Raw genomic sequence first — 17,701 nt, forward strand, 5'->3', positions numbered from 1 at the left:
GACCGCCATGGTGGAGTATTTTGATGAGCGCTATGCGGCTCTCACAGAGACGGCTGCCGCGGCGGCTACCGCAGCAGTAGCAGCGGCAGGGGGAGGAGCCAGTAGGGGTTTTCAGTATCGGGACTTCGATAATACGAAGCCTCCCACTTTTGATGGAGTTCAGGATCCGATCGTTGCTATGAGATGGTTATCAGATGTGGAGGGATGTTTCTTCACGTGTTCATGCCCTGCTGATCAGAGGGTGAGGTGTGCTTTGAACCTGTTGAGGCTCGGAGCAAAGGATTGGTGGAGATTGACCACGGGGTCGTACTCGGATGCGCAGAGGGCTGCGATTTCATGGGATCGGTTCAGAGAGATGTTTAGCACTCGTTATGTTCCGCAGGTCGAGAGGGAGAGGTTGGCTCAGGAGTTCTTGGAGCTGAAACAGGATTCGGAATCGGTGACGGAAATCACCAGAATGTTTACTGAGAGGGAGATGTTTTGCCCTGAGTTCGCTTCGGAGCAGGCTCAGATGTCCCGATATCTGAGTATGCTAAAGAGAGACATCAGACAGTTTGTGTCCACACAGAGGTGCGAGACTTTGCTGGAGTTGCAGGAGGCCGCCAGGCGGCGTGAGTTAGAGATTGAGTTACAAATGCGTGAGCTGAGGCAAGCTCCGGTTCAGTCGCAGCCGGCGACGAAACGGTCTAAGACCGTTGATTCCAGGATGGGAGATCATGGTAGCCACGTCTGTGGAAAGTGTGGGAGGGGCCACGTCGGGGTTTGTCGGTCCGGTGGAGCGTGTCGCAAGTGCGGAAAGGAGGGACACTATGCGAGGGATTGTTGGCAGTCAGTGCCAGTTCGGGATTTGAGGATATGCTATCATTGTCATCAGGTTGGACATTTGAAGGTCAACTGTCCACGGTTTGCTACAGGACTGGTGCAGGCTCCAGCACCGGCTACATTGAGGATCACAGGTGGAGATCAGGGTGGAGCTGAGCCCCCAAGGGTTTAGGGTCGTGTTTTTTCAGCTTGCTGCTGCGGGTATGTTTCTTTCTGATGTTTGATTATTTATGATTGTTGTGGAGTATTGTTATCTGTTGGTTTCGTTGAACTGCGTGTCGGGTTTTCGTGTGGCATCCGTTGTTCCTTGAGGGTTTGGCGAGTTGTGATCGAGATTTCGTTTTGGTATCTTTTGTTCCCTGAAGGATCGCTATGGTTATGGATTTGTACTTCGAGCTATCGTTGATTATCTTTGTGAGGATTGGTGGCGGATGCGGCGTTGATTTGAAGGCCAGTTAGATTCTGTAGTCTGAGGAATTGATAGTTGAAGATTGGGTTCCTTTCGAGCAGGTTGTGCAGCATGGGAACATGATTGTATGAAATTTGTTGGTGCTGGTGAAAAAAAAACATTTTTGAGTGCAGGTGTCGATTCCTGCAAGGTTGCTTGGGGAGATCGGTGATGGCGATCGGTGATTAACTGTCAGTGTCTTAAGTGGGGGAGAATTGGAAATTTTCCGGATGATTGTTGGGCCTGAGAGGTTGTTTAGCTGCTTGGAAAATTCAGCGGCATTTCTATTAGTCGAGAGCAGGCTCGTATGAGTGAGTAACAGGTGTGCGGGGCGGAATACAGACCTAGAGCAGTTGATTGAGGAAGGCATGGGAGCAGGCCGGGATCGAGCATGTATGATGGAGATAGAGTTCGGAACCCCTAGAGGGCTAGAACGGTATGTGCGGGAAGATTTCCCGAAGGGATGGTTCGGAGTGATGAATGCTAGTTGAGCGGTCCGGATAGACTGTAAGCTGGTAGGCGTACCAGTCAGACCGAAGGCTCGGAGGACGGTCCAGTCAGATTGGCTGAAGGTTCTGAGAGTGGTCCAAATTGGCTGAAGGCCTGGGGAGGCGGTCCAGTCATGCTGAAGACTCTGCGAGTATTGTTGGATCGGATTAAGGTTATGGGTTGCGTAGGTTGCAGTGTGATTACATTGGGAGGTCTGGCCCCGGGTAGCAATCTTGAGCAGTGAAGGTAGTGCATGGGCTGAGAGTCCCTGTGATGAGAGTCAGAGTAGTGGTGATGCATGGATGTTGAGTACGCTTTAAGGAGGTGGTGCAGCGTGGGATGAACACCATAGTGCCTGCCATGGTGACTGGGCGGATAAGCGGTTTCCTTGGTAAGGAAAGAGGGAGGAATGAAATCCCAAAAGGGAGTGCGAATTCACGGAAGTGAAAGCGGCAGTGAAGAGTTATGATTGGAGTGGTCTGTTGATGGTCTTTGAGTAGCGTGTTGCGGCGGTAGAATAAAAGCTCATTCGTCTTGATATGATGCTTTGGGCGCGGAGGGAATACCGCGGTGTAGAGCCAGGGAGAGGGGTTCGGAAGGGGTACAGAGGGAGAGTCTTAGACTCTCGGTGCGATTCTGATCAGGGTTTTGGCTAGGTTTTAGCGGTTCATCCTGGAAGGATGTTCGAGGATATCATCAGTGTACCAGTTTTTCCAACCTGAGGGTGCTAGAGCAAGATCAGCATGTGTGTGTGATTGCGAGAGGAGAACTCGGGGGAGTTGCTCCGAAATGGAAGAATGGGTCTTTCGGTCGTCATGGGATGGATAGAGTGGAATTCGGATCGGGAATCCGATGGTCCGTGGCTTTATAGCCATATGAGTCAAGTGAAGGATGAGAATTGGAGCAGTAAGGCATCATGGGTAATTCTCGGTTGTTGAGTGTGGTTATCGGAGGGTACAGTTGGTGCCCGGTTTGAGTAGGTGGTGGGGACACCGTATGGAAGGAGAAGTGAGCTTCTAGTTCTATGGTTGTACCTTGAGGGACTTGGTTCGGTCAAGGTCAAGTGGTGCGTCGTGGGAAGTAATTTGAAGATGAGATGCCGAAGGCTTCGAGGACGAAGCCTAATTTAAGTGGGAGAGAATTGTAACGTCCCGGAATCGCAAGAGTAGAGTTGAGGGGCTGAAAGTGTAAGTTTTAGAGGATGACTCGGCGAGTCCATGGATGACTCGGCGAGTCAGGTCGCGGTCATGGTCGCGTGTCAAGTGGCCTACTCGGCGAGTCCCTAGATGGACTCGGCGAGTAGGTGCTGTATGGAGAAAACCCTAAATTCCGGGGTTGAGCCCTATATAAAGAGCATTATACTCCTCCACAGCCTCCCTTATTCCCCCCTTGAGTTCCAGAAACCTTAAATACGTGGAGAGATCATTTGTGGAGCAAATTAGAGCTTGGAGAGGTGTTGTTTGAAGAGATCTTGAAGGAGAAGTGGCTTGGATCAAAGGGCTTTGCTTGGATTCGAGTTTGACTGCTATTGAGGCATCTTTTGGAGGTAATATCTTCGTCCTTAGGCTGTGCATTCCTAGTTTCTTCATTTTGGGGTTTGTGGGGAGTATGTCTTGGAATGTTTTGGAGTTTGGAGAATAGATCTGAGGTTGCTACCTCAGATCTGGAATATTGAAGGCCTAGAGTGCATTAAAGTTCCTGTGTTGTGTGCTTAGTGAAGCCACCATGTCCCAAACCTTGGTTTTAAGGTGAATATGGCTTAAATCTCATTAGATTCACGTAAAGTTTGCCATTTTACGTGATGGATGGATTGTAGGAGGTTGGATCTATGTTTTGGATCAATTGCATGGCCTGAGATGCTTCTGTATGGATTCAGATAGGTGGTACTCGACGAGTCACATGGGTGGACTCGACAAGTTGCTTGAAGATGGCCCGGGACTCGACGAGTTGGAAGAACAACTCGGTGAGTAGGTTGAAGATGGCCTTGGACTCGACGAGTCCATTTGGACTCGGCGAGTCTTGTCGAGGAAGTCCCAATATTTCTGGTTGAGTCGATGAATCGGTGAGTCAAGGGATGACTCGGTGAGTTGGGTGCGAGTGGACTCAGAGTTGTTGGACTCGACGAGTCTTGGGGTGACTCGGCGAGTTGGGTCGCTAATTGAGGGAAGTTCTGAGCATAAGGACTCGGCGAGTCATTGGGATGACTCGGCGAGTAGGGTCAGACAGGGGTTGACTTTGACTCGTCCAAGGTTGACCAGTTGTCTTCCAGGGGTATTTTGGTAATTAAGAGTATTTATTGAGTTGTATGTTTTGATGTTTAGTGAAGGAGTTCGTGCCAGAGTTCGGAGCAGCGGGATCTTATCTTTTCAGCCGGCAGTTTCGAGGTGAGTTATCCTCACTATATCAACAGGGTCTAAGGCACCAAGGCCGGCCCTTTATTGTATTGAGATTCGGTTATGGTTATTATGTTATTGTTTGATGTGTCTGCATCCTGGTAGCTAGGATGGTACATGCTAGGAGGCCTTGCTAAGGTCAGTTTTCCCGATATACAGAGTGATGCTATGCTAGTGACCGGTTAGGTCGCTAACCCGGTTAGGGTAATGATATGCTATGTGATCTGCTTGCTCGGTTTGTTGACTATGACTGTTATATGAATGTATGTTTTGTGCACATGGTGGTTTGGACTGGAGATGGGTTGAGGCGGGTCCTGCTTTGTGCTGTAGGCCAAGATACCCAGGGCGGACCGGTTGTTCCGAAGGCCCAGCGAGCGGTCCGGATAGGTTGTAGGCCCCACAAGGGCGGACCAGACGTGCCGAGGCTCGGAGAGTGGACCAGGCCGACTGAAGGCCCGATGCGGGCGGACCAGTCACACTGTAGACTTGGAGAGTGGACCAGGTGGGTTGAAGGCCCCATGCGGGCGGACCAATCCCACTGTAGACTCGGAGAGTGGACCAGGTGGGTTGAAGGCCCGATGCGGGCGGACCAATCCCACTGTAGACTCGAAGGACATGACTAGACCTGGAGGATGGATCCGTTGGACTGAAGGCCCGATACGGCGGACCAGTCACACGGTAGACCCGATATGCATGGCTGTTCTATGTTCTGTTATGTTATGTATGTTTTATATGTTTTGGACCGGAAGGTCGTAGTCTGGAAGGGCGTATACGTGGTTGGTATTTTGGGGGTATCTCACTAAGCTTTCGGGCTTACAGTTGTGGTTTAATGTTTTTCAGGTTCTTCAGGAGACTGTGGCAAGGCGAAGGCGCGATCGTACCGCTCCTCATGATTTTGTAGCAATGTGATTCTGGGAATACTCAAATGACTTGTATTGAAAACCTTTTTGTAAACATTTTAATGAAAATCAGGTTGGTTTGAAAAATTTAAATTGGGTGTATTTTTCGGGTGTTACACATTAAGACCCTTTAGAGAATGCATGGAACACAACCATCTACTTGGATCCCATTTTTATGACTCAAGACCCTTCCAAGGGTCTGAAAGGATAGCTTAATGGTTCAAGAACATGCTATGTTCATGAATCTCCATATTTGGGACAAAAGGACCAAAAACCATTCCAACACAGGATTTAAATGAAACTTCACCAAGTTCAAAACTTGATACCTCAAAATGGTACCAAAAGGTGGTGTGATCCTGGATCTAAAGAGCTCCACTCCTCCAACGGGGTCTCTTTTTCCTTCCTTCTTCTTCAAGGGCATAAAACACACATATTCAAGCTTAGAAATGCTTCACAAGATGGATTAGGGTTGCAAAAATGTTTCAATAGGATGGAGGCTGATGAAATGAGGCTATAATGGGGTTTAAATATGAGCCAAACCCTAAAAATTAGGGTTTGCATGCCTGGTATGTACCCCCTGCATACACATGTATTCCCTGCATACTAGGTCACGCCCTAGTACGCTCAATGTTTACACGTACACACGGCGTACTCCGCAATCTCCAAAATTATGAAAATGCCACTAGGGCCTTCTTTGCACTCTTTCTTATACTTAGGGTCCAAATTGCAATAAATCTCAATATAAGGGCCAACAATGAAAGTGCCTTAAAACCAGATGTTACAATTCTCCCCACTTGACTTAGATCTCATCATTGAAGTTTACTGCAACAACTAACCCAGGGTAGTGTCCCACACCTCCACCTCAGAACACTCAGACGACCCTCCTTAGAACCTGATCTAAACTAAAAATCGGCTCATCCAGGTAGCTGCCTTCCCATTCTATCCTTGAGCTAATCTTAGTGAAAATACCACACCTCGACCAATCATGAATCCTTGGCCAGCTAATTACCACTGAAGCAAACCATCACAGTTTTGCCAACTTTGGAAATCTAATACTTCGACTGAATCTAAAGCAAGCAAAACTATCTCGAAACACAGCTATTATGGCATCTCTTTCCAATCCAAAGCGTACGGAACCCCTTTCGACCCTGATTTATCTTGTTGATTCCACCGGGGAATCAAGACTCATGACCATTCTCTGTTATTGAACCCTTCATCCAAAAACAAGGCAACTCCAAAAAGGAGCCTTAGCTAGATCACCACTGAAGAGAGGCACAAACAACGCCAACATATTCCACAACTTCCTGGTTAAGACCGAATGTATGAAGAGATCCACAAAGTCGGGGGCTCTCAAGGCTACAACACCGAATCAACTCTATCAATATGCTTCTCGAGGCCAGAAACCCATCAGATCTAAATTTCAGAACCTATAATCCAGGACTAACATTCATCCATTCATTGAATCCACCCCTTACCTTTGAGTATAATTGTTACCAACATGCAGAAAAGGACTCAAACATATCAATAGAGAATTTCCACCAATTCCAAGTCCATAAGATGCACCAAAAGCCTCGAATGAACCCTTGATTCCTTAACATGCCATTTCAAACCACTGTTCCTATGAGCAAAAGTGAGAATTTCGAGAATTTTCAAATTTACCTCCAATCCTTATCAACTCAAGTGCACCCCCACATGGCAATTCATTCGAAACATTCACAAAGAACTTTATGACTTGAGACTTCATAACTGATTCTTAACCTTGATAATCAAAACCCTAATAATAGCTTGCGAAAATATAGGATTTATAATGCACACATTCCCCAGAGACTTTCTGATACACAATTGATACTCCTAACAACCCTTAACTATTCCCTTTATCCAAATCAGCTAATTTGTGAGACTCCCGGCTTCCATCAACGCGCCAACACTAAAAGTACCATAAGCAAAAGAAATAAACAATCATGATCACTGGGCCTACAGCCTATGACTGGAATACCTCTACAAGGTCCTCATTATAGTTCTGGATTGCCTTTGAGCCTACAACATGAGTTAGGAATGCCTTACCTCTCCCTCAGCCCATGTCTAGAATGTTCCTGAAATCACACCGATCTTGTCGACATGACATTATTCGTCCAACACTTCGGGGGCTTAAAGATACTCACCTCATTCCATCGCCTTACAGGGACCTAATCAGTGTACCTCTCAACGCAAACCATGTAACAATGCCATAATCTCACCACACCCAATTCCTTTCACAGAACAAGTTATTACCAATGCAAGCCCTACGATATCATGGTCACACATGGCCCGCGAATAGAATAAACGGTCGCATTGTTGATCTAATTTAAATGCTATAACCCAAAAGAACCATACATATAATTCGAATTAAGCGCTCCATTGACACCTACTAGTATCTGGGGTAGTGTTTACGCGTGGAAATACCTCTTCACTTAGGATTCTAGGTGTAAAAACTTCACCATACCATATAGCCTTATATGTTTGCTTTTTGCATCACACATTTATATACATATTTAAAGGATACAAGGTTAAGAACAGTAAATTTATAGCTTTTTTTTTACTCTTTTGCCTCAAATGTTTTATCTGTTCCATTTTTTCCCTAACCTTTTTTTTTTTTTGACTTTTTTGGCTCAATTCTCTGGCTCCGCTTTTGCTTTAAACGATTCCCGTTTTTTAATTTTACACAAAGGATTGTTGAATTTGACTCTTTTGGTCTATTTTTATTTTGTTATACATATTAAATTTTTCTGTAGTGTTTCGTGTGAGAGAATTGACTTATTTTACATAAATGGTGTTTAGGTTTTGTTGAATTTGACATTTTTTGTCCATTTTTTTATATATCTTAAAGTTTTTTTTAGGGAAATGGCTTAATTTACATGAATGCCCCTAGATTTTGTTGAACTTGACACTTTTGGTCCTATTTTTGTTTTAAAAAAAAAATGGTTTTGGGCCGAATCACCTATTAGTTAGTTTTTAATTTATATAAACCAAAAAGCTCAAATTATATTGTTATTTCTTATTTTGTTTGTGTTTATGCTTTGATTTTTTTTTTTCTTTTAGAAAAGTCTATACTTGTATTCAAGCCCCCTCTTTTACAAATATACTATATGTATTTCGGACGCAAATCCTCATGTGACAAAAATAATAAATGAAAATATAAACCTTAAAGTATTAGATGGAGAAGAGCAAATGAGATGGTGGACATAAAATGCTAAGAACTAAAATTGTGAAGATAGCTCTCGAGTTCAAGTGTGGTCGCCATCTTCTTTTCTTTACTATGTGAAGTAATAGATGAAGAGCAAGTAGTGGGTGACATATACCGTTAAAATATTGAACTTTAAATTATATATCGTAAACAAGAAATTGTCTTATTCTATATCATGTTCATTCAGTTCGCTTATCTTGTATGCAAAAAATATAATTATTTTTATGGATAAAATCAGACGTTACTGAAATTGTCAAGATGTTTACAAAATGTCACCTATCTATAAAAACATCAAATGAGTTCACCACTCACTAGGACCACCACATTTCAATATGACGTCGTTTACTCTTGCGAAAAAAAAATGATTGCCAATTATTTTGGTGAAATCAAATCATGAAAAAAAAAGTGTTGTTAAAACATAAAAAAAAATTTCATTTAGAAGAAAGAGAGGGATTTTGTCATTAATAACTCAAAGTTTGGAATGAAAAACGAAAAAGGAGAAAAAAAAAAAAAAAAAGGGAAGTATGACGATGACATGCAGGATGGGTGGGAAAGTTTGACTCGCAAGCTTACATATCTATCAGAATCAGATCTATGCTCGAATGGCACAATCTTGATTTTAAAAAGAATGATATAAGATAAACAAAATTATTATATTTTATCATTCTTTTATCATATTATTCGCACACACACTCTAAATAAACATAAAAATAAATGTACAAATATAAGTTTGAACAATATACAAACGTAATCTTTGTACTCCACCAAAGTGTATATGAGAATTACACATCAAAGTGGTTTATATTTTAGAACACCAAAAAGGTTCATCATAATTTAAAATAGACTGTGAATATATTGTCTTTAATAATAGATTATGCTAATAAAACATTTTTTTCTTAATACTTGGAAAATTTAGCAAATAAAGAGCGCAACTTAAGTCAAATGAGTAAAAGTGGGACCACAAAGTTTATAAACATTAGTCTAATAACCTGAGTAAACATAAAATTAATCGAACTCGAACCAAACAATTTATAATAAATTAGTTTATCAAACCGAATAGCTCAGACATTATCTGGTTAGGATGAGTTATCATCCTTTTCAACTACGAAATTAAAATAAAAGAAAAATGTAGAAAAGCAATTTTTTTAAGAACACGATCGACCCGTTTCAAAGGCCCAAAACCATTTTGCCGATTCTGGCCCATTTCACAAACCTGCGAACTTGGTGGCATTTTCGAACATTTCTTTTCTTTGTCTCTTTTGGAATATTAATTAATAAAATTGATTAATTTTTCTTTTGTTTTTCTGAATTTAATATATAAGTTCTTTCCGTATAAACAAAAACAAAGAGAGAATTCAAGTAATCATATTATATATATATATATATATATATATATATATATATATATATATATATATAAAGTTATCATTGGAAAAAAAATCGAATTTGATATCATTGGAAAAAGAATAAAAAGTTATGAATTTCTGTTTTTTTTTTTTTTTATATATATAAAAAATAAGGTCTAAAAGTTGAAAAAAAAATCGGTTCTTTGGTTAATTATGGTTCTCTATTAAACCTCACCTTATATATATACTAGCCGTCTACCCGCGCAAAGCGGCGGGCGGCGAATAACTTGATCTCTTTAGAGTTAAAATCATTTTGCGTTCACTTCGCGAAATGAATATTAAATGACATCTATTTTTCAAGAGCATTACCATAACATATTAATGGCGTGTTTGACTAAGCTTTTTTTTTAAAACAACTTATTAGGTTCCACATCACTATAAGTTAAAAAAGTGTTTGGATTAAAATAACTTATTCCGGTGGGGAACCTCTAATACGTCAGTTTTTCATAAGTTACCCTACACTTACTTATTAACTTATAAGCTAATAAACTAATAAGCAATAAGCTTTTTTTGCCAAACACCCCCTAAATGGTTATTACTTCCATTTATACATACCCAAACCACTCGTACTGTTTATCGTCCTCTTTTTTTTTTTTTTTTTTTTTTTTTTTTTTTCCATTTTCCTTAATTCCTTTATTAATTTAATGTCCTACTAAGTAAAATGCTAAAATATATAAATACTAGTTTATAAAAATAAACCTTTAAAATATCAGGTGTTGTGATTCAAAAGTTGATAAATAGGCCTTTGAGAAGGCCAAAATATTCAGGTTTCAACTTACCAAGTTTGGTCACAAATTAAAACATTTTCAACGATGGTATGTAATTCAAGGATTCATATTGATTTAGGTTCTCGAAGCCTTAAAATATTGAACAACATCTATATAGATCCTTATAATAAGGACAATAATCATCGTAATCAGGAAGTTAATGTGATGAAACTTGATATGATAAGGACCAATGATGAAAAATGTTTCATTTTTAGACTAAACAAGATGAAAAATATACAAACTACCTTAGTCATGTCAAATCTTGTGTTTAACCATTCTTTATTGCAAAAGTAAGATGCCAAAATATACAAACTAATGATAATACAATGTTCTAACTGACCCTCTTGGTTGAGTTCTTTGAACCTGCAAAGGCAACACATTAAAGAAACATAGTAAAAACCTTTTTAGCAACAAACATGATATAATAAAGCCTTCACCCAATATATTTATAAGATAAAAATACAAAAAGTTAAAAATGATGAAATCATTTACAAGTAAGGATTAAAATAAAAACTTGTTAAGAAAGAGTCATCTGCAGGAGGGATATTTGAATCAACATGTATTTCCTGATGGTTTCAAATTTTGAATTATCCGAAATTTAAGGAAGGAGATAAAATTTGTTGAGAAATATAAAGATTCAAAAGACAGGTTAAAATTTAATATTATTTTATTGATGACTACTTGTACTATTAGCTTAATGATTTGAACGTCTTAAGAAAAATAATATTATTATATTCAATCTATTTTTAGAAATAGTGAGATTTCTTTTATAAGATAGTATATATATATATATATATATATATATATATATATATATATATATATGGTGAGGTTCAATAGAGAACCATAATTAACCAAGGAACCAAGGAACCAATTTTTTTTTTCAACTTTTAGACCTTATTTTTTATCAAAAAAAAAAAAAAAACTAAAAATACAGAAATTCATAACTTTTTATTCTTTTTCCAATGATATCAAATTCGATTTTTTTTACGTAAAATTCACAATGTGAATCCGGATTCACGCGGTGAATCCGAAAAATATTTTTCACATTCATAATGTTAATATATGAATTTAGATATTTTTTTTCGATAAATAATAAACTCTAGAAATTGAAAAAAAAAAATTGTTTCCTTGAAGAACCAATAATTATGGTTCTTTATATATATATATATATATATATATATATATATATATATATATATATATATATATATATATATATATATATATATATATATATATATATATATATATATATATATGAGTAAATTACACGAATGGTCCCTATGGTTTAGGGTAATTTGCACGTTTGGTCCCTAACTTATTTTTTTAACTCGGAAGGTCCCTACTGTTTGTTTTTGTTACACGCTTGGTCTCTATCTTACCTAAAAAGTCTATTTTACCCTTGATTTTTTAATTTATTTAAATAAACACACTCCTAACCCCACTCCACTCACCTTACCCTACCTATCCCATCATCTTTCCTTAATCAAATAATAGTCTTTTTAGGTAAGATAGGGACCAAACGCGTAACAAAAACAAATAGAAGGGATCAAATACGTAACAAAAACAAACAGTAAGGACCTTCCGAGTTAAAAAAGTAAGTTAGGGATCAGACGTGCAAATTAACCCAAACCATAGGGACCATTCGTGTAATTTACTCTATATATATATATATATATATATATATATATATATATATATATATATATATATATATATATATATATATATATATATATATATATATATATATATAAAGGTTTTTTTGTATATATTAAAAATATAGATTTTGTTAATAAACTTGAAATGAACATAGTAATTTTCTTATTATTAACTTTTTTTTAACGGTGATTATTAACTAATAATATGTTAATGTGTGTGTTACATTTCCGCTTATAATACCAAAATCTATCGTCGCCCAAAAGAGAATGGACATTAATTTGTGGGACATGAAGTTGTAGGAAAGAATATTTATGATTACAACGTTGGAATGCCATGATTAACTCCACCTCATCATTCATGCGCTATTCTTCCTTTTAACTCCCAATAATATTCTTTCAAATATCCTCATCACTATAAACTAATATACATATATACTTTTAACACCATATTATATATTCATTAACTATTTGGTTTATCAAATTTATTAGACATTCTCAATAATTTCCAACATTGCTTTAAACTACTCAAAAATTAATTAGAATTATCTCACTCTCAATCAATTTTAACATGGCTTTTATTTAATTCAAAATCTTTCGTGCTTTAAATTGATTTAAAGTTACTATACTAAGCTAGTGGTTGCAACGAATAATAGTAGACTTATCCATTGCATTGTAGATAAATCTTCAATAAAGTCATAATATTTTCGGTTAAATTACGGTTTAATCTTGATATTTATTTTTGAATATAAAAGATTAGATTATCTAATTTTATATAATAAACTGATATTTTTGGTTGAGAAAAATATGAACTGTTTCGTTAATTTGAGCTAAATATAAAATAATAAAAAATTTCTTGTTTAAAAAATAAAAATTAAGAATTTAATATTAAACCGTAAACTAACAAAAAATATTAAGATTTTATTGGAGTTTTTTCTACGATATAAAATTGTTCTATTTTATTTATAAAATATCAATATTAATGATTGATCATATACTTTTTATATTCTTTTACCCCTTTTCATAACAAAAATCAGTGAAAAGCATTTGGCAAGATTGACCATGGATGATCATTGGTAAAAGTAGACAAGAGGAGTAATAATTACAAAGGCGGAGAGGATTGCATGTTCAACGGAAACAAAGAATGAAGGAAAGCATTTCTTGAAACACAACAAAATCATTATAACAATTTAAAACAAAATCTCATTTTTCAAGAAATTGCATCATTCATCATGCCTCCAAATGCAATCTCCATCTTCCCACAAGAACTCTACGGAAAAGAAATTAAAATTTATATGAACATAGCTACTTAAGCTAGCTTGTTGCCTCTGAGATGCTGTTTAATGATGGATGCCACCCTCTTGGTTTGATTCCGGTGGATGCAGAGATCGCCGGACCCGCCGTCCTCTGCCGATGTTTATCTGGTTTCCTCATCTACATAATTAACCCAGTTGAATCTATGAGCTACTTTTTCATAAAATTAGGTTACCCATAAAGAGAGTAACTAGAAACTATTTTAGACCTGTTGGTGGGATTTCCCCGATTGATTAGATCTTGTGGATGCTGCTTCGGAATCTGAATTTGCTGAGGTTTTTCCGGCAGACTCCGGCGGCAAAAAATCCTTAATGTTATCCAATTTTCCATTTTTCTTTGCCTTTAATCCTTTCATCACTTCTGCAGAATCAAACAAGGGTATTAAGTAATGAATTAGCTTGTGATAAACATATAACTTCCTCAAATCGAACGAAAAAGAAGAAATTAAACATAAACATAAACATAAAGCAACCTTGGTTCGTGATGAGTCTGTAAGCATGGCCAAGGACTAGATTGTCGGTGGGACGGAGAAGCTTGATGCGAGTAACACGAAGAGGTTGATTGGTGTTTGCAGGGTTGTTGTTGGGATGTCGATGGTGGTGGTGGTCGACGTCGGAGGAAGATGAAGGAGGGGAGGAGTAGAAGGTGGTGGTGAGGAGGAGGGCGACACAGTGACCAGGGTGGAGCTTCATGATCTCGGCGGCAGAGATGGGTGAGTAGAACCTCTCAGCTCTACCGTTTCGGGTTTGTAATACGAGACTTGCATTATCGACGGCTTGGCAGTTGCCCATGGCTGGTGGTCAAAGGAGATGATGGATAATGGCGAATAGGTGAAGGAAGGGATATTATACACCACACCAGTCTCTTTATATATACCACTCTTCCCATTCTATAATTCTTATACTCTCATTCGCCACACAGAGTCTCTCTCTCACACCGGTACAAAAATATTAATATTATATAAAACACATTTTCCATTTCATATTTTCGGTGGCGTACGATTGGTATAATATATATTGATAAAGTTTGTATTATAGTATCTTAAAAAATTATTTTATATATATATATATAATATTATTTATAAACATTTTTCATATTATTTACCCCAACAAAAGAATTATAACATGTTTTTTTAATGTCCGATATTGGATAATTACATATAATATATATTGATAATGTTTGTACCCTTATATCAAAATTCATGGTTCCTCCGCAACATACTTTCCAACTAGTTGTAACGAATGGCTAGACCACCAAAGGATCATCGGACTAATTCAGACTATTGTTGGTAGGGTAGGAGGTGACAATTGATGACATGACACGACAAAAATAACGAAATGAAACGAAATTGGGACGAAACTGAAATTCGAATTCGTGCTTGTGTCGTATTCGTGTCAAATATAAAAAATACAATGTCGTGTCGTGTCGTGTTCGTGTTCAAAATTCGACACTAAATTGACATGATTTAGCATTTTTCAGTCATGTTTGTTGTGTTTGTCGTGTTATCTATGCTTATGTATTAATTAAAAAAAAATTAATTGTTTTATTCAGTCATTTTTTTCGTGTCGTGTTGTGTTTGTTGTTTTTTTAATCGGTTCGTTATCGTGTTAGTTGAAAAAAACACGACATCGTGTTGTGTCGTGTTCGTGTTACAAAAAACATTATCATGTCGTTTCAGATAAAAACACAACACGATGGCCCGATTTGTCACCCCTAACTGTTGGACTAAATTTAAATTTTGTAGCGTTTTTTTTTATCGTATTCATAGTTTAATAGAACTTTGTAGCTCTTATTACTTTAGCAATACTTTAATACATACCATTTCATTTTAACCGTCAAATATATGAAATTCATTAATAAAAATAAAATAAAATTATGCATTGACAAATTCAATTATCTTTTTAAATAGTGGATTTCTCTAAAAAAAATATATCGTTTATATGACGTATTCATAGTTTAAAATACTTAATAAACATATTAATTCAATAATAGACGGTTTAATATTTTCATACATACATTTATTGATATTTTAACAAAAAATTTACATAAAATATACAATTTAATACAATTTATTTTTAGTTTAATAAATAAATATCACAACAGAATACTATCAATTAGATACCAATTTACGCATTCAAAAAAGTCAAACCCATACTCTATCAATACTAACTACTACCACACACCACCACCAACCACCTTTGCCACCGTAATAACCATCATTCATTCCATATTAGATCTCTATATAAAATCATTGATTAACAACATAAATATTATGTTCACAATTTAATAAACTAATTAATTCACTTATTCAGAGTTTTATTGCAAAATAATTATAAAAACTAATACATTCTTATAAACACACACACACACATACATATATATATATATATATATATATATATATATATATATATATATATATATATATATATATATAGAGAGAGAGAGAGAGAGAGAGAGCAAATTACTAAAGTAGTCCATGTGGTCTACGTAAATTACATGTTTGGTCCCTGTTAGGGGCGAGATCCTCAATCCTTTTAGGATCCCGGATCTCAAAGAGCACTCAGGATCCTAAACCATTTTAAGATCCCAACTATTATTATTATCATTATTTGCTAACACCTACAACAGTTATAATCTCTTTTCCTATTGACACATGTGCATAATTAGTCAATGAAAGACTTATTCTCGACAGATAATCGTCTTAATCGGTCAAAAGACTTGGAATACCAAGTCAAACAACGTTCATATGTTGATTCTCAGAGGATCCACAAATTATTGGACTTCTTGTTATTAGCATTACACTATAAATAACACATGTAACTAGCACACTATACACACGATTAACTCATCTACGATTGTAGCACCCAGAAACCAAAAGGCCAAATGAGGAAAGAAAATCTAAACAATAAGGTAACTCGTCGATTTCAAGGTGAGAACTCGACGAGTAGGAATGTTGTCACGCATGTTTTTGGAAGACAAACTTGACAAGTTGGAGGGGACCAACTCGACGAGTTGGACTGGGTTTGGGAAACCCTAAGTCCGGGATTTTACACCCTAATTATACATCTTAAACTTTAGGGTTTCTAGCCTCCATTGACCAAACCCCGAGTCCAGTGTTATGAGCCATCCGTGAGAGAAACTGTTGGATAAGGTGTCTAAGTCCATAACTATTTCTAGTATGTACTTGACCCGATCCGGCATGGTCAATTTGGGTTTCATGGCACCATGCATTGGATAAACTAAATGAGAGAAATAACACTTATGGTTTATTAATATATTATAAGTTCTAATATATTAATAATATTATTTAATTAGTTTGATCAAGAATTAATTTATAATTAATTAAGTGATCAAAAGATAACTAATTAAATATATGGATTGATTATATAAATCATCCATAACTTATATAGTGAGCTGAGAGACTCCATGGATTATCAAGTTGGGTTCCACCCATAGGATACTCCATTGAATTAATCCATGGGTCATGAAAATGAAGAGTCATGTTACATTTGGGTTTACCTAATGCAACACACTATATAAACCATGTGATATCTCCCAAAATCGGGCACTAAGTAGAACAAGAGGGCTAGAGCCGATTTTGAGTGTTATACTTTCTCTCCAAGTTTACTCCATAGCATTTGGTGTTGTGTGAAGCATCTAAGGCATCACACTTGGGGTGCTAGGCTCACAAGGTTTCAAGGAATCAAAATCAACAACAAGGTATGTTATTCTATCTTTCATTTAAGTTAACATGTTCCCCATGTATGCTAGATAGGCTCATGAACCTTGGAAATCAATTTTGCATGAATCTTATACAAACATAGATCCAAGGTTTATTAGGGTTGCGTGTACACTTAGGAAGTGTTAGAATGCTCAAAACCCATCAGTGGTATCAGAGCCTAGGCTTGTTTGTTTGTTATTTGTGCAAAGATGTGTTAAAAATCGAAAATGCTTGCTGTCTGAGCAGTGGAATCGCCGAGTCCATGGGGGTACTCGACGAGTCCAAGTGAAAATTCATCCTACTCATCGAGTAGGTTCATGCACTCGATGAGTAGGAGGCCCTAACAGCAGATTTTCGACTTTTGTTGCTGGAAATGGACTAGAAACATTACCCTAAACTAGTTTGGTGTTTTAAAACTTGTTTTAGATGGTGTAATGTTTATACTAATCCATTTACAATGGCAATTATAAAAAATTAAAAGTTTTATGAGTAATTTATGATTCTTGAAATGTTCATATTCATGTTCTTGAACTTATGAAGATTAGATGATCATAG

General features: G+C 37.1%; 1 protein-coding gene across 1 annotated transcript; it reads right to left on the reverse strand.

Moving 5' to 3' along the window:
• Positions 1 to 13,253: 13,253 nt before the first annotated feature.
• On the reverse strand, positions 13,254 to 14,355 carry LOC145042460 (uncharacterized). Its single transcript, XM_078990890.1, has 3 exons — positions 13,895 to 14,355; positions 13,631 to 13,782; positions 13,254 to 13,542 (listed from the first exon to the last, which is right to left on the reverse strand). The coding sequence occupies exons 1-3, from the start codon at positions 14,211 to 14,213 to the stop codon at positions 13,423 to 13,425; spliced, it is 591 nt and encodes a 196-aa protein (XP_078847016.1). The 5' UTR covers positions 14,214 to 14,355; the 3' UTR covers positions 13,254 to 13,422.
• Between the last annotated feature and the right edge of the window lie 3,346 nt (positions 14,356 to 17,701).

This window comes from Lactuca saligna, chromosome 4, assembly GCF_052625555.1.
Source record: "Lactuca saligna cultivar CGN05327 chromosome 4, ASM5262555v1, whole genome shotgun sequence".
NCBI classification, from domain to species: Eukaryota; Viridiplantae; Streptophyta; class Magnoliopsida; order Asterales; family Asteraceae; genus Lactuca; species Lactuca saligna.

Excerpts from the sequence above, each read along its gene's own strand:
- LOC145042460 (XM_078990890.1), bottom strand. The coding sequence starts at position 14,213 with ATGGGCAACTGCCAAGCCGTCGATAATGCAAGTCTCGTATTACAAACC. Across the intron at positions 13,783-13,894 it reads CAGACTCATCACGAACCAAG|AAGTGATGAAAGGATTAAAG; the intron begins GTTGCTTTATGT and ends TTGATTCTGCAG. Across the intron at positions 13,543-13,630 it reads CGGGGAAATCCCACCAACAG|ATGAGGAAACCAGATAAACA; the intron begins GTCTAAAATAGT and ends TTAATTATGTAG.